This window comes from Lissotriton helveticus, chromosome 2_2, assembly GCF_964261635.1.
Source record: "Lissotriton helveticus chromosome 2_2, aLisHel1.1, whole genome shotgun sequence".
Lineage (NCBI taxonomy): Eukaryota > Metazoa > Chordata > Amphibia > Caudata > Salamandridae > Lissotriton > Lissotriton helveticus.
In genome coordinates, this window is record NC_136060.1 from 482,718,903 (window position 1) to 482,742,900 (window position 23,998).

General features: G+C 45.2%; 1 protein-coding gene across 2 annotated transcripts in view; it reads right to left on the reverse strand.

The window, feature by feature from the left end:
* LOC144821550 (E3 ubiquitin-protein ligase TRIM7-like) overlaps positions 1-23,998 on the reverse strand; it is a 249,905-nt gene that overhangs the window by 146,762 nt on the left and 79,145 nt on the right. Inside the window, exon 6 of one of the 2 annotated variants that reach the window (XM_078678725.1) lies at positions 12,157-12,891. The exons of the other annotated variant lie outside the window; for it this stretch is intronic. Within the exon in view, the coding sequence (XP_078534851.1) occupies positions 12,365-12,891 (527 nt within the window). The 3' untranslated portion in view covers positions 12,157-12,364. Of the gene's footprint in view, positions 1-12,156; positions 12,892-23,998 lie in introns of those variants that run through there. 2 annotated transcript variants of the gene reach the window in all.

Below are 23,998 nucleotides of genomic sequence, written 5' to 3' on the forward strand. Positions count from 1 at the left end.
GCAAATCCACCTAGGATATCTGGGGCACAGGACCCCCCCCCCCTCCCCCGAAAGAAGTAGGCTTCCTTATTAATGCTCGTTCCCTGGTCAGAAACAACTTTGCTTTTCGAGATTTTGTATCGGAAAGAAAACCCTCCTGGGTCTTTGTCACCGAAACGTGGGGCTCAGACTCAGCAGGTCCTGACCTGATTAATGCCCTCCCTGATGGTTATGCCATGGTGAGACAGGACAGAGAGGGTCGTAGAGGGGGTGGAATAGGCATTATATAAAAAAATTCATTCACCTGTCGCATGGAGTCCCTTCCTTCTCCCCAGAATTCTTTTCAGGCCCTTTTCTTTTCCCTCAGCACCTCCCCCAAGGAAAACTTTGCAGGTATCCTTATCTACAGACCTCCGGGCTCTAGGTCTTTGTTCGCCGCCGATTTACTCGAAGTAATCGAACCATTTATTAATAGGCCCTCCCTGACTATTCGTGGAGATTTCAATTTCCATTTAGAAAATCTCAACTCGGCTGATACAACGTCCCTTGTGGACTTACTGGCTTCTCTCAGCCTTTCCCAAAAAGTGCTATTTCCTACCCATTCGGCTGGCCACATCTTAGATGGGGTGTTTACGAACGACCCCAGGCTAGAGATTGGCTCCCCTTTGCCCCTCACCTGATCGGATCATAAAGCAGTCCCCCTTGAATTCGCGTCAGGCTTTCTTCCCGCCCCTCCCACGGATATGAACTGTTGGGTACTGAAGAGGAGTTACAGGGGCCTGTCCAATGAATCCCTTGGCCCTCTCATTGCCAACTTTAAGCCTCCCCCTTCTCAGGACATTGATACCACTGCCCGTGAGTTCGCAAGCACCATCTCCAGGGCTGTGGACACTCTCGCCCCGCTTAAATCCCACTATTGTGCCAGGAAACGCCCGTCAGCGCCCTGGTACTCAGAATCTCTTAGATTGCAGAGACAGGAGTGTAGGAGGCAAGAAAGGCTCTGGAGAGCTCAGCCAGATGCCGACCAACGGACCAAGCATAAAAATCTCCTCAAGAGCTACAAAGCGGTGGTGTTAGCCGAAAAGCAAACCTATTTTTCCAATCTAACCTTATCCCTCACTTCCCCTGGAGACCTTTTCAAGGTGGTAGATACCTTATCTCTTGTCCAACATCCTGATCCCATAGTTCCCTCGCAAGAACTCTGTGATCAGATCTCCACCTTCTTCCACACTAAAATTCTGGATATTTACACAGCACTCCAGACTCATAATCTCACTCATGTTCCTCCTCCCAGCCTAGAGCATACCCCAGTCTCCAATGATACCTACTCCAGTTTTCCCCTTCTCACGACTAAGGCCCTCGACAAACTTCTGGACTCGATCAAGTCAGGATCTCCCCTTGACCCCTGTCCGCTTAAAATCTTAAAAAATTGCAGGGACACCTTACTTCCCCCCTTGTTGGAAGTTATGAATAGGGCCATCTCCAGCAGATCATTTCCAGCATCCTGGAACACTGCCATCGTTAAGCCCCTCTTGAAAAAGGCCTCCTTGAATCCTGGGACTCTGAAGAACTTTCGTCCCATTTCCCTCCTTTCTGCTCCAGCCAAGATGCTGGAGGCTCATTTGAATTTCCATCTTAGCGCCTTTCTTGATAAGACCTGCCTGCTTGACCCCTCTCAACATGGCTTCCGAAAGGCGCACAGCACTGAGTCAGCCCTCACAGTGGTGGTCAATAACATCCGCGCTAAGGTCGACAGTGGTCAGACTACTCTTCTGATCCTGCTCGACCTTACAGCCGCATTTGACACCCTGTCCCCTACCATCTTGACCTCCCGTCTCAGGGAGACGGGGGTGGAGGGTCTGGCTCTGAGCCTCCTCACTTCCTTCCTCAACCATCGGGAGCAAAGGGTCAAATTGGGTGACTTCCTTTCCACCGCCAGGCCTCTGCAGTGTGGGGTCCCGCAGGGCTCTTCCCTGAGCCCTACGCTCGTCACGTTTATGTGGCCCCACTTGCTAGGCTCATCAGAACTTTTGGACTGGAAGTGCTCTTGTACGCCGATGACACCCAGATCATGGTCTCTCTGTCGCAATCTGTTGAGACCACGGGCCTAAATTTTAGAATTTGCATGGAAGCAGTGGCAGGTTGAATGGCCTCGAACTTCCTCAAGTTAAACGGGGAAAAGACGGAGATTCTGGTCTTCGGTGGAAACAAGGAGGTCTGTTCAGCCGACTGGTGGCCACAGACACTGGGAACTTGTCCCCAGCCTTCTCCCGTCGCCCGTAACTTGGGAGTCATATTTGACACCTCACTTGCTTTCGATAAACAAGTTAACAGAACGGTCTCAACCTGCTGCGGGGTTCTAAGGGTGTTAAGAAAACTTACCCATTACCTCTCTCCTGACGCCCGGAAGCTGGTTGCGGTCGCCCTCCTATCCTCGCGACTGGACTACTGCAATGCCTTATATCTTGGCATGAGCAACAAACTACTCCATCGCCTGCAAGTCGTCCAGAACGCTGTAGCGAGGTTTGTCGTCAATGCCCCCAGACGCTCTTCAGGAACCTTGATCAGAAAAAATCTTCACTGGCTCCCTGTGTATGCCAGGATAAAAGTTTAAATCCTGACCATTACCCACCTGGCTCTTCATGGTGCTGGTGCTGAGGGCATCAGGTCCCTAGTGTCGACCTACGTCCCTGGTAGGGCCCTGCGCTCTGCAAGCCAGAATTTGCTGACAGTCCCCCGAGTCGCCAAGGCGAGATGGGGAGGGAAGGCTTTCTCCTCTCTCGCTCCCAGACTTTGGAACGAGCTCCCCTTGGAACTCAGGGACCAAGAATCTCTTGTCCTTTTCAGAAAGGGCCTTAAAACTTTGCTCTTTACTGAAGCCTACTCCTAGGCCTCTATACCCTATATTTCTATATATGTACCTGGCTATCTTCCATCAATTGCGCCTTGACGCCTTCGGGCAAAGTTGCGCACTACAAATCCTTATTCAATCAATCAATCAATCAGTTGTATGTACAATGTCGTTCTGCATGTGGCACAATATTATGAAAGAAACTGCACTGTGTATTTAACTTGTATATATACGTTTGCACATAAAATCAGGCAATTCTCCCATGTGCTTTGAAAAGTATCGAATTGCAGAGAGATAAGTTGATATCTATGAGTAAACTAGTGCGACTCACATTTACTATGTATTTATATATTTTTTAAGTTTGGAGTGCAATATAATCCTAGGAATGTTGGTGTCTGGTATCTGATCAAAGGAGAAGCAGCTTTAGTTGAACAGAAAGCACTTCATGTATTGAGAGCACTAGCTCATAATACAATGTATCTCTAGTTTTTATGAGTAGAGGCTAATGGGGAGCTAAGCAATTGCACTAAGCACTTTAATGGAAGAAAACAAATAATGACTATCAATGTTTAAGTGATGGGAGATCAAGGTGGGTTCTGAAACCCCGGCAGAAAAAACAAGTTACTTACCTGTACACTGTGGTTCTCCAGTATTGATATCTTTCATAGATTTACATGTTTGAATCCTCCCGTCTTCATGGTGAGAGTCTCACTGTAATTTAAAATATAGCAGTATTAGAAGAAAAAATTACTGTAAACCCCATGTAAGGGGGACTCCATTTTGTTACCTATCCTCCTCTTTATAAGATCCAATAGACAGCCAATGAGACGCCAGCCCTCGAGACCACAATCCCATGCAGAGCCACCCAACCTCAGATTTCGAGCACAAGTGTAGAGTGAGCTTCCCACCATGAGGTTAGAGTGGTTTGCCTTAAAACGGGGAGGTGGGCGGGCTGCATGTGAATCTATGAAAGACATCAATACTGGAGAACAACAGTTTATAGGTAAGTAACTTGTTTTTTCTCCAGCATTGAAACTTTCATAGACTCACATGCTTGAATCAGAATAGCGAGCAGTACACAATTTCCAAACAGGCGTTTTAAGGACAGACCCTCTTTTACCCTTATGGACCATGGAAAACCATTACATATGCTTCTAGTGTAATACAGAGACAGCTATTTGTCTGTCTTGAAAGTCAGAGCATCAACAATTAAATATATATATGAATATATAACAACTTAAGCATGGAATAATAACATCTACTAATGTATAAAAACGTATACAACTCTGAAAAAAGTACCTACTGAAATAGTCTTGGAGCACAGCTTGTCCCACCACAGAATCTCCTTTCCATGCTGTATCGAAACAGTACTGCTTGGTAAAGGGGTTGAAATTCAACCATGTTGCCGCCCTACAGATGTCCGGTAGCGACACTCCTGTGAACAATGCAGTAGAAGTAGCCACCTTCCTTACCGAATGAGCAGACCACTTCGAAGTCAGAGGTCTTCCTGCCTTCTCATGGCAAAACGCAATCGTTGACGAGATCCATCTGGAAATACTGTTTCTAGACAAAGCGTACCCCTTCCTGGGAGGAGCAAAAGCAATGAGTAACTGATTTGACTTTCAGAATGTCATTGTTCTATCAATGTAAAATCTTAAGCAGCGTCTGACATCTACCGCGGAAGAGATCTTTCCGCTAGAGACGATGGGTCCTGGAAAGTATGCAGGTAGAACAATAGGTTCATTGAGATGGAATGAAGTCGGGACCTTTAGGATGAACTTTAGATTTGTTCTCAGTATCACTTTATCTTTCTTGAATTGCATAAAGGGTTCAGAAATTGAAAAAGCTTGTATTTCACTTATTCTCCCGGTTGATGTTAGGGCTAGCAATATTGCCGTTTTCCAGGACACAAACTTTATGTCAGCCTTATGGATAGGCTCGAAAGGGGCTTTCATCAGCTGTGACAGGACCGTGTTAAGCTGCCAGGGAATCGCTGGACTTTTAACGGTGGAAAAACTCCTTTCATAAATACCTTCATTACTCTGGCACACCAAAGAGAGACCTTTGCTGGTTTTCTACAGTATCTCGAGATTGCAGCTAGATGCACTTTGATAGACGAATGGACTAATCCTGTTCTGGCTAGATGTAGTAAAGATGATAGTATTTGCTCGGGTGTTGACTGTAGAGGGTGTAAAGAGTGCCCTAAACGGATGTATGACGTTACAACGCAGGCTATTACAATGCCTGCCTTTACAACGCGGTTTTTACATCGCAATCCACTACAATGCATAGCGCTTTGGGGTGCTGGATAGTGAATAGTTTAATTTACTATTCCAACTCCAGTCCCCGTGGACACTAGGGAAGGTGTTGGATAGTAAATTAAACGTATTCCCTATCCTAGAGCGCCCCCCAGCGCAATGCGTTGTAATGGTTTGCGTTGTAATGAACGCGTTGTAATGGTAGTGCGTTGTAAAAGTTTCGTTGTAAAGGTTGTTCACCGCCCTAAACACCACTGGCAGAACTTTTACCATTTAGTTGCATACGTTTTATTAGTGGAAATTACCATTGAGTGACTGAGAATATCCCAGCATTCTTGAGGAATGTTCAAGGACTGAAATTCTTGGTCATGAGGTTCCGGGCCAACAAATTTGGAGAGCCTATCTGTGGGTGCACCACTTGCCCTTCGTTCACGGATATTAGATCGTGTACAGGCGGGAATCGAATATGAGGTGATATTGACATCCTGAGGAGTTCCGTGAACCAGAACTCTCTCGGCCATATTCGATGGTTTCAGTGGCGATCCAACTCCCATTTGTGGCAGAGTTTTGAGGATCTGATTAGGGAGTCTGCCCATGTGTTGTGGACTTCAGGAACATGCTGTATCTGTATGAGATTGTGTGCTTCAGAAGCCACTGCTAAATCTCTTGAGCCTGAGCTGATAATGTTTGTGATTTTGTTCCTCCCTGCTTGAGCAGGTAAACCATAGTGGTAGTGTTGTCTGTTCTCACCAGGACTGGGGAATTTCGGATTCTGGGGACAAATGCTTATAGGCCTAGAAACCCAGCTTTTAGTTCCAGCAAGCTGATATGCATCAGCGCTTCCTGAGAGTTCCAGTGACCTTGAATTTCCAGGTCCTGTAAGTGCGCTCCCCATCCCTGTAGAAATGCATCCGTTGTTATTATGAAACTGGGAGACTGAGGCTAGAAAAGTAGTCCAGTGGAAAAGTTTGGTCTTAGCCCCCGCCATGACAGAGCTTCCCTTATTTGTGGAGTGACAGACATGAGATCCTCGAATGATCCTTGAGACTGAATCCATTGCAGATCGATTTGCTCTTGAAGTGGTCGCATATGCAGGCGACAATTTGTAATTAGAGGAATGCAGGATGACAGCATTCCCATAAAAGATTTGTACATTCTCACTGAAACATACTCTTTTCTTTCTTTTGATCTGAGATGCCAACTTCAGGATCTTTTGGATATGTTCCTCTGAAGAGTATGCCTTTGCCTCCCTTGTGTTCAGCACTGTTCCCAGAAACTGCAGAGTATGAGATGGTACCAGGGAGGATTTTTCCACATTGACCCTGAGACCTAGGGTTTTGAATAGCCGACGACACGCCGTTAATGAGCTTTGAGCTGAGTGATGAGTCAGACCTTTTACTAGCCAGTCGGCTAGACCTGGTGTCCTTGTTTTCTCAGAAACGCTGCCACTGGTGCCATACATTTTGAGAACACCCTTGGCGCTGACCGGAGACCAAAGGCCAACACCTTGAACTGATAGTGCCACCTCAAACCTTAGGTTCCTTCGATGTTTGATGTGAATAGGGACGTGAAAGTATGCATCTAAGAGATCCAATGATGTCATAAAGTCTCCCCTGTTTAGCATTAGGAGAATTTCTTGTAACAATAGCATTCTGAAGAGCTGTTTCTTTGTATACTTGTTTAAACCCCTTAAATCCATTACCTGCCTCCATTTGGTACTTTGTTTTGTATTTATTAGAAAAAAATGGGAGTAGAAACCTTTGCTTCAATGTTGATGAGGGACCTCCTCTATTGCTCCCTTCAAAAGAAGATCTGTTATCTCCCACTTCAGCAATTTCAGATGATGAGGTTTCTTGGGAATGGGAGGTCGACTCAGGGGGATTTGAATGAACTCTAGGGTGAGTCCCTGATGAATGATGTCTAGCACCCATTTGTCTGATGTTATTGCTAACCATTGTTGCTAATATTGAGAGAGGTAGTGGGTTTGATGAGGTTTGTGTCGTGGCGAGGTGGGAGGTGTCGGGATCCAGCTGATGCGCCTACCTAGACAGAAAAGCGGATACCATAGAACTAGGGACTACAGGTCCCAGAATGCTCAGGGGCAGGAGGAGGTTATTTATGCAACGCACGTGCAGGGAGCCGTGCGCGTAATTCTGAAATTTGAACTCATCGGCGGTCCGGAGAGGAAGACGCCCAAGTCCAGAGTGAGCCGTTTGTTCTTTGGGGGTTTCGAGAACCGGCGGAGAGAAGAGCTTCGAAGGAAGACGGCATCAGGTAGGAGAGAGGAGCGGCTGCTCTTGCTCTCGGTGCAGAGACCGTGACAAACAATAGAAAAACACGGCGGTCTGCTTTGTGAAGTTAACGAAGGGGCCAATCCGTTCAGTAACTAATTGGCGGCGCGGACCAAGGAAGGTGAATTTCGCCTCCGTGAGGCAACGGAGTGAAAGAGAGCCTGGTTGGTGGGATAGCCGCATCAAGACTTTAAATCCCGTAGTGGAAGCGTGTTGATCTCCCTTAAGAGGAGGAGCGCTTGGATCTATATCACGGAAACAGACTTTGCCTTGGAAAGCGTGTTGATTCCCAAAAGAGGAGGAGCGCCAACGTTGGTATATTCAGAGCTAGCGCATCTCTTGGGAACTTAGTACTGTGGCAGTAGTCTATGGAGAAAGTCCTAAGGGAGAACTATCTGCATGAAGACTCATGCCAAACAGCAAACTAATTGGTTGTTTATCAATTATCAGGGAGGGAAATAACCTTAAAGTCCTTATGAAAAAATAAGAGAACTTTGGCAAATGCAGGTTGATTATCATCACGAGGAGTGATGCCTTTGGTGTTATTTTCTTTTTGAATTGCAGAAGTTCTGCTTTAAGGTACCCTATTCTAGCGAGAATATATGAGAGTAGTCATATGTGGTTGGAATGAGAGGGGTGTGCTAACCGTGTTTGCTTATGTTTTACAGAACCTTTGTCCCTGCTGTCCCTTCCCGTCCTTTGTCCCCTGTCCGATCCGACCGCAACTCAGTGTAATTCATAGTGAGTTCGGAACGATCGGGAAGCGGAACCCTTATAGCATCACGCCGACCCTGAGGAGCCAGAGGAGCCTAACAGGAGGTGCTCTGAAAGTGTCACTGTCGTCTACCATTGTCCTGTGACTTTCCTCTTGCTGGAGGTCTTCTTCTGGCCGACTGTTGTTGGTATTGTTGCTGGTTTGCATATTGAGGAAATCCTTGCTGTTGGTAGGGTTGGTATTTGTAGGATTGAAAGGACTGCCTTTGCTGGTATTGGCCTCTTCCTCCTCTGCCTCGAAAGGATTGATACAGCTGCTGTTGCAGTGTTCCCAGTGAGCGTCCTGTGTCCTTGTCTGCTTTGATCCCTTGAAGCGCATCTTCTACATGCTCTCCAAAAGGATTCTCACCATCAAAGGGCATATCTACGATCTTGGTTTGAATTTCCAGATGGAAGAATGTAGCTTTAAGCCAGTTTTGTCTGCAAATAGCAATTGCCCCTGCCATCTGCCTGAAAGTCACTAAAGATATGTCCATGGCTATATCTATGATTTCTGAGGCTGCCCTAGCTCCTTCTTGTACGATTTGCAGCACCTCTCCCTTAATGTCGACTGGTAGATGGTCTAAAAATTGTGCTAAATCAGACCACATTTGACAGTCATAACGACCTTATATGGCTAGGGTATCTGTCGCTTTGATGGATGTGGTTGCCGTAGCGCTTCCCCATACTATCCAGTCTTCTACCTTCCTTATTAGGAGGAGCCAAGCATGCAGCCGAAGGATTTCTTGAGCGTCTTTGAGCTGCCTGCATAACCAGCGATTCCGGTCTCGGGTGGCTAATTAAACATGCTGGAGACTATTCCGAAGCCTCATATTTTTTATCCATTCTTGGGACTGCTGCTGGTACCGAAGCAGGGCTCTTCATAATCTTTATCCCTTCTTCCCATATGTGGTTCACTATTAGGATGGCTCGGATTTGATTTTCTGGCGGAATCCTTAAAATCACAAAGGAAACAGTCTGCCTGTTTCACAGGAAGAGGTAAGTTGAACCTCTTAGATGCCTGCTCCAATAGCTTGTGAAAACCTCCTATGTCTTACGGCGGCAAGTTCGTTGGGGAAGGTGAGGGAGAAGGTGAAGAAGACGCAACTTAGTCGTCCCATTCATCGCCCACAGGCGACTCATCTTGAGTCAGCTCTCCTTCTTCTGGCTGTTCCTCCACATCACTTTCTATATAGTCATCCCTGATGGCTATCACTGTTGGAGGCAGTGTCTTCTGCGTAACCTATGGTAGCTGTGAAACTTCAGAAGAAGGTGCCACCTGCTGCTTATTCTGCGTGTTGAGTGCTGGAGCATTAGCTTCTGGGAATCATATATAATAGTCCCCTCTCATATGTCTTAGGTCCGAAATCAATGAAATTGGTACTGAAATGGTATCTTCCCGTGGCAGTGGAATATAATCTTCTTCCTCCTCAAAATCATAGCTCTCCTGAAAGGATTCATATCTCTGTGATTTTGGAGGTGGGCAATCCTCAAATGAGAAATCAGTCTCAAAATACTCAGATTTTTCTTGATCTTCTTCCTCATTATCTGTATCTTGGCATTTTACTTTGAGTTGTGATGAACTATAAGCAGGCCCATATGGACCTTCCTCCTCAGATTCCTGCAATTATAATAAATGAGAGGGTGGAAATGGTGACATTTTACTCTAAGCTACCAACTCAGATGACCTCCTTCCTGATTCCCGCATCATGGGAAACTTTTTTTCCTCATCCACTGTGTTTTTCTCTTTATTGTTATCGTCGTTGACTGGAGTTTCGTCGTTGGTGATTTGAAAACCGCTGTCGACGTAGTTCGTTTCATTGTCTACGGTGTCTACGTCGACGATGACGTTGTCGAAGTAGCCATCAATGTGGTAAGCTTTGTGATCCCAGCCGTCAACAATGTCGGAGTCGTCAGCGTTGATATCACTATCAGCGAGAGACTGACTGTCGATGATCTTGATGTTTTCGGCAATGTTGTCACCGTCCACAGGGTCTTTTTTTCCACAGATGTTTTTTGTGGAGTGTGAGGCACTGAGGAAAATGAAGCAGACTTCCTTTAAGATGTGCTGGCAGAGGGCAAAGAGGATGGTAAAATGTCAATGGTCTTAGAGATTTTAGGTTTTTTGCCCTCAGATTTGGTGAAAGCAGATTGCAGTTTTCTTTTGCGTTCAGGAGTAGAATGGGCCTCCTTAATATCGGACCCACACTCTGATCTGGATTTCTTCTTCTGTAGCCACAGAAGTAAACGTGCCTCTCTGACCTTTGAGGTTTTAGCAGAGAAAGCCCTGCAGTGCTTACAATCTTTAGGAACATACTTAGGATATAAGCAGTAAAGACATTCCTTGTGGTGGTCTTCAGAAAACAATCTAGCTTTCCCACTAGATCAGCAGGGTCTAAATAATCTCTTTTTAGATCCCTCAGACATTTTTCCCCAATCTGAAGTAAAAACCTGAATATAGTTCTGAAGTGGAAATAAACAGGGTCAAAAGTTCACCAGTTGAGAGAAAACTGAGCAGTGTTCAGATAGACTCCTTCTCACACGACGTGCAGTAGAAATCTGAGGTTGGGTGGCTCTGCAAGGGATTGTGGCCCCAAGGGCTGGCGTCTCATTGGCTGTCTATTGGACCTTATAAAGAGGAGGATAGGCAACAAAATGAAGTCCCTTTTACATGGGGTTTAGAGTAATGTTTTCTTCAAATACTGCTATATTTCTAATTACCATGAGACTCCCACCATAACGAGGGGAAGATTCAAGCATGTGAATCTATGAAAGATGCAGTGCTGGAGAATTTATGGTGCTGTTAAAGGTTATCAAACAGAACTGAGAAATTAAATTAGATGCACAGAGAGTAACAACCTTTATTCTCCGGTACTGCTCCTTATGACTTAAATACGCAGGGTGTGAGTTAGATTCAAACACGGTTTTGTTAGTTACAAATTTTGTACTACTGATCAAGTTCAGAGTTCTAAGAATACGGTGCGATTTAAAGTCTGCGGAACTGTTGAACAAAAAGTAGTTTTTTAGTTGTGTTCACGAAGTATTGAAAAACTTTATGGTAAATATACTGTGGGCAATTTGCACTATCACTTTAAATGTTGGGGGATTATTAAGGCACAAAATGGCGAAGGGGTATTGTTGTGAAGAAGACCGTGGATACAGTTGAAACGTGTTACCTTAAGCCGCAATAAACTAATGAACAAAACCCGAGCATGGGGGTGTGTGTGGGGGTGTGTGTGTGGGTGTGTGTGTGTGTGTGTAAATAGATAGATAGATATTAGGTTTGAAAATAGTTCATGTTTATACAAACAGAGAATGTCTTGAGTTGCGCTCGTGTACTCCTTTCCAAAATATTTCTTTCTGTCGGCTATGCCTTCTCATTAAAAAACAAAAATAATTCCATATGTGTTCACTTTGCTAATATATTGCCACTTTAACTATTTACCCTCTGTTTCTCTTTGCCATACTTTACGTGACTTGCAATATCCTGCTTCCACTTGGCCTATGATACCTATTTTTCTTTAAAAGTACTATACATTAGCATTTTAAAAGATAATACTGATCGTTTGCCTTGTAGGTCAGCTGTTTTAAAGACTGACTCTTTAACAAGGTGACTCAGGGAACATGAAAATGCCATTCTAGGTTTTAATAGAAACACAAATGCTGTGAATGCATCGTCACTTCTCAAATTGTAGATTTCACCTTTACTCCAGTGAGTCAGGGTAGTGCATGACTATTTCACGATGGATGTCCTGACTGTATTCGCATCTTGACATATTTTTAAAAGTATATTGAGACTCGTTGCAGTGATAAATGCATGAACTGATGGAAAAGACATCTCTGTTCCATGGGACACTGATGCTTTTAAGGGGCAGTGGATGTGTCACAGCCAAAGTAAGATAACTCTGCTGGAAGGTGATACCGCCTTGAGAGGACGCATCACTGGACCAGCAACGACAATGATGGTTAGTGTTTTAATGATTAGTATTTGCTATTGGCAGATAGCATTAACAGGGAAATGGCAACAGGTGATATGTTTTTATTTTAAAGAAAATAAATGTAAAAGACATAGACATGAAAAACACAACCTTGTATTTCATACAATTACAAAGAGTCGTAAGTCCACCTAAAGTCGGTAGCGACAGAATTTCCACAAACGCCTCCGATGGGAATAAATGGCTAGTAAGAGACGACGGGACACCAAGGTGGTGACGGGATGCACAATGTAGGTTCTATACGACGCGCACCTCTGCACCCCAGAGGCAGAAGAACGGAAATATTCTCTCATTGAAGGCGGCCTTGATGAAGGTGTGGAGATGCTCCATGGTGTCCGTGTTGTACAGAGACAGCCGCCCTGCTTCGTAGTCCAGGTACACCCCCAGCTTCTTGGGGTGATCGTGGAGAAACAGGGGGTAATCAGACGAGGTACCAGTATAGCAGGATAGATAGGCGGTGACGGCCATGTGAACATCATTATACCACCACAGAGCCCAGATCCCGCCCCCAGGTAATCCAGGGTCCCTACTTACAGACTCTCTGGCAGCCCCCACAAACCAACCTCCTCCGTCCTCCACCACCTGCACCTCCCAGTAATGCTTCCCTGACTTGAACCCCTCCGTCCCCAAAACACTTCTGTCAGAAGTGAATCTTTTGGGGTTGTCAGGCACAGTCTGCAGTCTGTCTGTCCATCTCACACGTCTCCCGCTTTCAGACAGGAGCAGGTCCTTGTTGGCTGTGTCTGGATCCAGAGTGACAGGCACTGCAGAAAGAGGAGAGACTTTAGATTTACCGTGACCACAGAACACATACTGGTGGTAAACATCCTTTACAACGCAACTTTTACCACGCAGTGCCTTTACGATGCAACTTATACAACGCAGACCATTACAACGCATTGTGCTGGGGGGCGCTCTAGGATAGGGAATAGGTTTAATGTACTATCCAACACCTTCCCTACTATCCACGGGGACTGGAGTTGGAATAGTAAATTAAACTATTCACTACCCAGCGCCTAAAAGCACTATGCGTTGTAATGGTATGCGTTGTAAAACTTGCGATGTAAAGGTAGGCGTTGTAAAAGTATGCGTTGTAACGTCATACATCCCATACTGGTACACGACACAGACAGACCAGGACTGCAGAAAGAGCTGAGGTTGTAGAGGTGGTGTTGGTGCATACAGAGTGCCACAGTGGAATTCTATGTCAGGACTGGCAGTGAAGGCAATACGTTTACTTAGCCAGACAAAGTCAATAAAAGTAGTGCTGTCAAACTACACAACAGTAAAGCCTTTGCTCTGGTCCCTGTAGCCCTTGACAGACACACTTTCATCCCACCTGGGGAAGCACACTTTGGCCTAAGAAATTCTCCCAGACATCACAGTGACCGCCAGTGCCTTGTAACGTGGGACACAGTATAAGATGACTCCTGCAGCTGAACACGGCCATATCTATCTATCTATCTATCTATTTATCTATCTATCTATCTATCTATCTATCTATCTATCTATCTATCTATCTATCTATCTATCTATCTATCTATCTATCTATCTATCTATCTATCTATCTATCTATCTATCTATCTATCTATCTATCTATCTATCTATCTATCTATCTATCTATCTATTTATCTATCTATCTATCTATCTATCTATCTATCTATCTATCTATCTATCTATCTATCTATCTATCTGTCTATCTATTGCTATCTATCTATCTATCTATCTATCTATCTATCTATCTATCTATCTATCTATCTATCTATCTATCTATCTGTCTGTCTGTCTGTCTGTCTGTCTGTCTGTCTGTCTGTCTGTCTGTCTGTCTGTCTGTCTGTCTGTCTGTCTGTCTGTCTGTCTGTCTGTCTTTCTATCTGTCTGTCTGTCTGTCTGTCTGTCTGTCTGTCTGTCTGTGTGTCTTTTTTCCACTGAAAATACGAGTTATGATTCTGCACACCCAAAACTGAAAAAGCCCTGAAATTCACCAGTTATTGTATGATGCTCAGCATATCTCACCATGTTTACTCTTTGTAGAAAGCCCTTTTTCATGCTATTGTCTCATGCGGGGGTGAGCTATGATGTGCTTTGTATACCATAATTGGCACATTTAAGGGCGCTTTCTATTTGTGTACCGTGAACCATAACTAACTTTTAAGAGGTTTTTCAAGGGTGTTTGATAGACCATGTTCCATATGTCATGTACCAGTTCTGGCTGGCGCAGCGGGGGGCTGGGCGTAGAGCATGTTTGCCCACACACTGGCATTAGTCCGCGGAAGGCGTAAAATGTATTCCAAAGTTGACTGCCCACAAGTCACCTTCAGCTGTGGGCTTTGAGTGCAGCATGACAAGGAACATTCTCTTAGTACATTCAGGTCCTGGTAGTTTATCTGCACAATAGTTGCACATCCCCCACTAATGTAAGATTAGAAGCTATTTGTTTTTTCAGCAAAATAATTTGGAACTTTGTAGTTTAGTGTTCGTTTTCAGTGCACTTTTTTTGTCAAGATGTTAACTAGATGATAGCCCACGATTTATGTTGAGCTATTTTCAAGCATTTCAGAAGGTTTTTAGATTAATGTCAGCAGCTGTATCATGAATGATAACATATCCGAAGACTGGGAGGGACCGAGAGAAGTTGTGGACCAGCACACACTCTGCCTAGACACATTAGACTATTGAGAGTGAAGTTCCATGGTGAATTTCTGACCATCTATATTCAGTGCCTAGGCCAATAGGGGTCACGTGCAGCGCCTTCTTGTCGAAGTACGAGCCCTCGCCCCCAAAGAGGTGGCAGCTTCATCACTGGACCTGCTCCTCCTTGGACCGGCTCTGCAATGCACAAAGGGCCCCCACAAGGGAACTCTTTGCCGGAGATCTTTTAGTCTTGACCTAACATCTGTAGTATATCTAATGTCCTCCAAAGTGCATTTAATGTAGGGTTGTGTTGTGATTAGAGAGGTGACTGGTCTCATTAGTGTTGAGCCATATATATATATATATATATATATATATATATATTTATATTTATATATATATATATATATATATATATATATATATATATATATATATATATATATATATATATATATAATATATTTATATATCGAAGAAATTGCCACACTGTAAGCTGCCGCTGCTAGTTGATAAGAAATGACGAGGAGTAGACCCTTTAAATTGCTGGTGCAGAAGTGTTATTTATTTAATTCGTGCCAGCGCGTCCGCCATGACGCGTTTCGCCTCAAGTAGAGGCTTGATCACATGACGTACTGCAAGCCAATAGGTAGACTTTTAAAGTGGCAGTGCATGATAACAAAGTACAAACATGGAAGAAATACTGTGCAAATTGCTTCATTGGAACAATAAATAAATAAATAAATATTGTACCCATTTGTTAAAAACAGCCTGTATATATAGATATAGATATATATATATATATATATATATATATATATATATATAACAATAAACCTCAAAAGTAATGACAATGTAATAGGTTATGTTAAAAAGTAAGGAAACTGTTATTTGTGCTGTGTTGATTTCCATTACATTCAATTCAAGAAGACAGCGTGTATAACCAATTCATTAAAGCCATAGTGGCTACCATTAAAAATGAAAACTTTCAAGTTTGCCCTTGTGTTATTTTATGTAGGGCTAAACCCACACACCATGGGTCCTCTATTTCTTAAAGAGAATCGGCTGCTTGCACAGAGTAAAAATGTCATATCCATCTCATCGTTATCAAAAGCATTTTTCACTTAATATCTCTCCAAAAAATAAAGCCCATGTGGGCCCTCCACTGCGTATATGTCTGCCCCATTGGTTAAAGTGCTAGTAGTGATGTGCAAAGTGCAAAAACGTGCAAAAGTGCAAGACAAACAGGTCATTAAAAAATCGAAATACCAGTATTGCTTAATATCTTTCAGCCACATATCTGTTATTAAAAACAATCAGTTAATATCCTTACTCCAGTATTGGAACTTTTATAGATTCACATGCCTGAATCATTCCCCGTCGTCGAGACGGGAGTCTCCGGTATATAAAAAAGCAGTGCTTAGTAGTAAAGCAAACTGAAAAGAGGCCTAGGCCCATTTCCCTTTTGCAACCCATAGCCTTTGTTATGTAAAAAAGGCCCAAACTTTTCCCTGAACCAATCAGAGCTCCTCACCCACTAGAACCCTCCTGAGAGAACCTTCTGCCCCTCAGATTGTTCTACCGCACGTTGTGCTAGGGAGTCTCCTTTGAGCTCTGCTCAAAATCTTTACTTTTACAGTATTTTGACTTAGATTTGAGGTTTTTCATCTACCATGTCTGAGAAGGAGAAGAAAGGATTATTTAGAGCTTGTTCCACCTGCTCTAAAAAGAGGCTTTATGCAGATGACCCTCACAAGGACTGCATCTACTGCCTCTATCCAGACCATAAGGCAGCAGATTGTAAGGTATGTCGTATCTTTTCTAATAAAACCTTGAGAGATCGTGAGGGAAGGCTGCTGATCTGGCTTCAGAAGGTTAAAGCCAGGAAGGAGATCCTCTCAAGTGAGAGTGAAGAGGAAAATGTGGCGTCTAAGAGATCTCAGAAGAGAAGTAGATCTCCTCAGACACATTCCTCAGGAGAAAGACCTGAGAAGGCCCCAAAAAAGACCACTCCAGGGTCTCCAGGGCGCAGTCCCTCAAAATACCCTTCAGTTTCAGCTAAGGGGAAGAAGGGTTCTGCTGGTGAGGTGAAATTAGTGAAATCCGCCTCAGATCCACCACAATCACCTCAGAAAATCAAGATTACCTTCAAACGGGCTTCGTCTACACCTTCTGAGGAGAAAGGTAATGTTTCAGTACTGTCGACGGGACTGTCAACTAAAAAAGGATCATCGACGACGACAAAAACACCTCCGTCGTCGACGAAGAAGGATGGTGTTAAAGCTGGTGAGAAAACAGCGTAGAGGATTTCACCGTCGACGGTGATATCGTGAGCGTCGACGACCGCGTCAACGGCGGCGTCGATGACGGCGGCGCCGACGACGGTAGCGTCGACGAGGACAGTGTCGACGACGGCAGTGTCGACGGCAGCGTCGACAGTGACTACAACGTCGACGGTGGCGTCGACGACGATGACTTGGTCGACGGAAAAAACACCAGAAAAAAGGTTGGTGCCTTGGAAAAAACCTATAACACCAGAGGTTACATCTCCGAGCAAGGTCTCTCGATTGCTGCCATCTTACCAGCTGGAAGAGGAAGATTCGGAAGAGGAAGATGACGAGTATGGAATTGCGAGTAGCCCTTCGCAATTGCAGGTCAAGTACCAGGAGGAGGATTCTAAGGAAGAATATTGGGGTTATCAGGAACAACCCCAGGAACAGCACCAGTATCACCAACAGCAATGCGAGGAGATGACAAGTGTACCATCCTCTTTGTTGAGGGACCTCCAGGGCATGTTAGAGGATTATAGGAGAAGATACCCAGCGACTCCAGTCACTCAACAGGCCCCAGAGGTTATTCCACGTCCACAGTCGGTGCCAGGGACACCGGTTCGTAGGAGAGAGATTTTGCCGTAGCCTACTGCTAGGTCTCCGCCGCCGACGTCACATGACGATACCTTGGATGACGATCATGAGGATGGGGAAATTGCGGACACAAGTGCACAAGTGCAGAATGGCATGACTATATCACCCCCTCACCTTCAACTCCTACGCCGAGACCAGTAGATTCTCCACCGGAGGACATTGGTGGAGTTCATAATTTGATGGAAAGAGCCACTAAGAGATTTGCACTGACCATGACAGAAGAGAAGACGGAATGTTTTTTATACGACTTCAAGGACTCGTATCGGAAATCTGTGCGATCCCTGCCTATAGTGTCTCATATTTGGAAGGAAGGATTAAAGGTCATGGAGACGCCAGCTACGGTAACGCCGGTTCTGGCCAGACTAGATAAGAAGTATAAGGCACCAATGGATGCTCCAGCTTGCCTTTTGGGTCATCCCAAACCGGATTCTGTTATTGCTCAGGCGGCACAACAGAAATCTAGGAACCCATCTGCTCCGATTGCGACACCTCCGGACAAAGAGGGCAGAAGGTTGGATAATGCGGGAAAAAGGTTTTCCTTAATGTTGGCTCTGCTAGTGAGAGCAGATAATGCCCTCGCTATCTTGGGAAGGTACGACAGGCAGATGTGGTGTGACCTGTCTCCATACATTAACCAGGTGCCGGATCCAGAGAAGCAGGAGGCGAAGAAGATTCTCCTGGAAGGAGAGAAGACTTCGGCCGAAGTCATAGACTGCGCTATGGATATAGCGACCATGGCATTTAGATCCTTGGGAGGAGCGGCGGTCCTGCGCAGGCAAGGATGGCTGCGAGCAACGGCATTTAGGCCGGAGGTGCAAAACAAGATTTTAGACCTCCCTTTCAATGGAGAAGAGTTATTTGGGAAGCATATTGATGATACTCTGCAGAGTATCAAGAAGGATACGGATACGGCAAAGGCTCTGGGGACACTGCAATACAGAAAAACCCCTTTTCGTGGCTCCAGGGGTAGAGGGCAGTCCTCGTATAGAGGAGGATAACAACAGGGGAGATATTCTTCTTATCCGTCCTCATCGCAGCCTTACCGTCAACAGTACAGCCAGCGTCAATCAGGAGGATATACAAAATCAACTCCAAGAGGACGGGGTGGCCGTGGAAAGGACAACACCCGTCGACAATGACAACCTCCATCTTCCGGCTCTGTCAGATGCTCCCCTGGGTGGAAAGATTGCTCACTATCTTCACAATTGGCGGAAAATACCAACGGATCAATGGGTCCTCAAAATTATTAAATTTGGTCATACCCTAGAATTTCTTCAAACGCCCCCTTGTACGCCACCGATGCACCAGAGAGCCAACCATCTGCATCAACTCTGGCAGGAGATTCGAACAATGCTCCGAAAGGGAGCAATAGAACTGGTACCGTAAGCCCAGGAAAACAAGGGGTTTTACTCCAGTTTTTTTCTTTGTCAGGAAAAACAAGCTCCAGTGACGCCCCATTCTGGATCTCAGATCCTTAAACACCTATCTCAAGAAACAATCTTTCAGGATGGAGTCTCTGCAGGACATCCTTCCGTTATTAAACCCAGGAGATCACATTGGACCTACAAGACGCGTATTTCCACGTGCCGATCCATCCTGCACACAGACAGTACCTTCGGTTCTTAGTAGCCGGAAGACATTACCAATTCAGGGTACTGCCATTCGGCTTGAAGTCAGCGCCGAGAGTTTTCACGAAATGCCTAGCTCCAGTGGCGGCTGTGTTGAGGAAGCAAAAAGATCAAATATTTCCTTACCTCGACGACTGGTTAGTCAAGGCACCATCAAAGGTACAGGCCAGAGCGTCAACACAGGCCTGCATAGACTTGTTCACCAATATAGGATTGACTCTCCACGAGGGAAAGTCAAACCTCCACCCAGCAAAAGTGATCACATTTCTGGGGGCAATATTGGACACGGAATGCAACAAAGTGTTTCCCTCCGAAGAAAGGCAATTGAGGATTGTGTCCCTCTTCCAAGACTTTGTAAAAAGAAAGTCTCTTTCAGTCCGCAGGTACAAATCCTTGCTGGGCACAATGTCATCTTGTATTCCCCTGGTACCTTGCTGCAGGCTAAGGATGAGACAATGGCAATAGCAGATCGATCTCCAATGGCGTCAAGCGGAGGGATCCTTCGAACATACAATATGGGTGACACCAGTGATGGTAAAGGCAGCAAAGTGGTGGACGCAAAAAGGAAATGTGTCTCAAGGACTGACGTTTCTGGCAAGAGCGGCTCCTCTAGTGGTAATGACGGATGCGTCCTTAGAAGGATGGGGAGCTTTCCCTCAGGACCTGCGGTCGTTGGAAGGTGCACGAGCAGCAATTACACATAAATCTGCTGGAGCTCAGAGCGATCCGCTTGGCATTACTGGCTTTTCTACCAAGGATAAGAGGTTCGCCGGTGTTGGTAAGAACAGACAACACTACGGCGATGCATTATGTGAACAAGCAAGGGGGAACGAGATCTCTCTCCCTGTCTCAAGAAGCCCAGGAGATATGGGAATGGGCTCTTCAGCAAGGGATATCATTGGCAGCAGAACACCTCTCGGGAGATCAAAACGTCAAGGCGGATACTCTCAGCAGGCTCAAATCGTCCTGCCACGAATGGGAGCTAGACCAGGGGATCCTGGACAGCGTCTTTCAAAGATGGGGAACACCGATAGTGGACCTCTTCGCTACAAGGGAAAACAGAAAATGCCAGTACTTCGCAAGCTGGCTTTCCCAGAAGGGATCTTGGGGGAATGCGTTTTCCATGGCATGGTCCGGCATCTTTGCCTACGGTTTTCCTCCAATTCCTCTTCTCCCCCGCGTACTAGTGAAGATCAAGAAAGAGCCGTGCAGATCATGGTAGCCCCGTGGTGGCCCAGACAACACTGGTTCACGGAACTGCTGCTGCTGTCAGAGGACCGTCCAATTCAGTTGCGTCCAATTCCATCGCTTCTGACAATGTCCAAGGGGCAGGTGCTCCATCCGGACCCGAAATCCTTGCGATTAGCAGCCTTTCTCCTGAACACTGTGAGTTTAGCCATCTGAACATCTCACATGGATTTAGAGAGATCCTGTCCAAGGCCAGAGCGGAGAGTACGAACAAAACCTACAGGATGAAATGGAAGAGGTTTTGTCTGTGGTGTAAGAGGCATAACGTTCACCAGCTTACTGCTGCACCTCATCAAATTATACCTTACATTCTGCTGTTGGCAAAGTCAGGATTAGCACACGCTTCCATCAAGGTGCATTTGGCTGCGTTATCCCGCTACAGGAGGTCATTGCCAGGCCCATCTTTATGGTCATCAAGGATTATCAAGCAATTTATGAAGGGGATATTCAGGGTCTTTCCTCCAGTAAAGCCTCCACCACCACTATGGAATCTGAATATTGTACTCTCTCAATTGATGAAACCACCGTTTGAACTGATACATAGGGCAGACCTGAAGTTCTTGTCCTGGAAGGTGGCTCTTCTCATTGCATTGACTTCAGCGAGAAGAGTAGGTGAACTACAAGCGCTCACGATTCAGGAGCCTTTCTTACAGTTTCAGGAGGATGGAATGATTCTCAGGACAAACCCGAAGTTCATTCTGAAGGTGCCAACTGATTTTCATTTGAACGAACCGTTGGTGTTGAAACGTTTCTTTCCTCACCTGTCAACAGCAGCGGAATGAGTATTGCACTCACTGGACGTTCAGAGGTGTATGAAATTTTACTTGAAAGAAACTAAGGCGTTTCGCAAGTCTTCTCAGTTATTCGTCACTTTCAGCGCACCCAGGAAAGGTTTCCCGCTGTCAAAGAGGGGAATTGACAGATGGATTTCCAGTGCAATTGTCTACTGTCATCAAGCTGCTGGAAAGCCTTTGAATGCACGAGTTTGTGCCCATTCCACGAGGGCAGTGGCCACATCCATTGGTTTGGAGGTGTGCCAATCCAGGATATCTGCAGAGCAGCGACCTGGGCATCTACGCACACCTTCACCAGGCACTACTGCTTGGAGGCAGCCGCAGAATCGGATGTGGCGGCGGGAGAGGCGGTACTGCGGAATATCATCCAGTAACGGTGAGCCTTTTTTACATCCCTCCATCCGTAATTTCTCTTGTTTGCAAAGTCACATTTTCTATATGTATATACATATATGAGGTTATGCTTCATTTTCAAATTGTATTGCATGATTATGAAATGTCTGAGAAATGTGCTTTGTTTTTCACTGCTCGCTATTCTGATTCAGGCATGTGAATCTATGAAAGTTCCAATACTGGAGTAAGAAAACAAGTTACTTACCTGTAACTTTAGTTCTCCAGTATTGGAGTCTTTCATAGATTCACATGCACCCACCCTCCTCCCCTGAGAGGCTCACCTCGGATTTAGCACAAGGAGTGTGTTATATACACAAGTGCGTGAAAAATCTGAGGGCTGAGGGGCAGAAGGTTCTCTCAGGAGGGTTCTAGAGGGTGAGGAGCTCTGATTGGTTCAGGGAAAAGTTTGGGCCTTTTTTAGATAACAAAGGCTATGGGTTGCAAAAGGGAAATGGGCCTAGGCCTCTTTTCAGTTTGCTTTACTACTAAGCACTGCTTTTTATACCGGAGACTCCCGTCTCGACGACGGGAAATGATTCAGGCATGTGAATCTATGAAAGCTTCCAATACTGGAGAACTAAAGTTACAGGTAAGTAACTTGTTTTCTTATCCGGACAGGCTAAGTACTACTCAGGAATCCTAGATACAGGTGTAAAGATCCTCTCTATCATTCAATCCATTAGGATTCTTTGTGTTGAGCTCCAGTATATATCTAGTCTCGAGAAGCCTGAGTTTGGCCTCTCGGTCCCCTCCTCTCCTAGAGGCTACTACCGTGTCAATGACATAGTACTGGAGCTGTCCAGGACTCCCTGAGTGTTTAACTTCAAAATACCTGGCAACCGGATAGGTCTGGTCGTGCCCCACAATAGCTCGTATGTGCTGGAGTATCCGCTTGTGGGCGGGTAGTCGGGTACTGCCAACATACCTCAACCCACATGGACACTCCAGCACATAAACGGCATAGTCTGTCCTGCATGTTAACCTCTTGTTGATAGCAATGGGTTCCTGTCGAAAGGGACTGCTGTAATGTGTCCTATTGCTCCCATAGCGACAGGCCTTGCACTGGGGGCATGTTTTAAAACCCTTACTTAAAGACAACCAGGTTGTAGACAATTGAGGCTCCAAGGTGTTCCTTACTAGCGCTTTGGCCATAGAGGGCGATCTACGAAAAGTAAGTAATGGCTTGCTTGTCACCTTCTGTCCAATAATTGGATCACTTTGGACAAGGTTCCAATTTTTATAAAGGATCTTTCTTAATTCCCCGTGCTGGCGATTGTACGTCAATATAATGCGCGAGGGTATCTCAAGAATCTTGTTTCCGGCTAGACCTACCCGTACCTCAGTCCTTTCCTTCGGAATCTTAGCCTCCTGTCTTGTAAAGGACTGGGTATGTTGAATCGCCCTGAGTAGGCTAGTGTTAGAATAGCCCCTGGCTAAAAAGCGCAGCCTACTTGCCTCTTGTGCAGCTGCGCATTCTACCTCAGTGCTGCAAATTCTTCTGACCCGAAGCATCTCCCCAAAGGGGATGCTCCGGATCAGATGTGTCGGATGGTGACTAGTGGCATGTAATACTGTGTTGCCAGCACTGGGTTTTCTATACAGTCTGGTTGCAAGGTTATCATTCTCGACATAAACCTCTACATCTAAGAAACACAGCGACTTCGAACTGATGTTAGAAGTAAAATTCAGATTAATGCTGTTCTTATTAATTACCTCTACAAAAGCCATGGCACTCACTGGGGTGCCCCTCCAAACAAGGAACAAATCATCAATATACCTCAGGTACAGTAAAATGTTGTTGGTAGCAATTTCCTGGTGCTGGCCATATATATATATATATATATATATGTATGTGGGTTGTGTTGTGTTGTGATTAGAGAGGTGACTGGTCTAAGTGGGGATGTATGACACTACAACGCATGCTTTTACCACGCATGCTGTTACAACGCAGTTTTTACAACACATGCTGTTACAACGCATACCGCTTTGGGGTGCTGGATAGTGAATAGTTTAATTTACTATTCCAACTCCAGTCCCCGTGGATAGTAGGGAAGGTGTTAGATGGTAAATTAAATATATTCCCTATCCTAGAGCGCCCCCCAGTGCAATGCGTTGTTATGGTTTTCGTTGTAAAACCTGCGTTGTAATAGCACTGTGTTGTAAAAGTTTTGTTGTAAAGGATGTTTCCCCTAAGTAGTGGTGAATAAAATCAACTAAAGGCCCCATACCAAATTAATTTTCTCTCAGGGC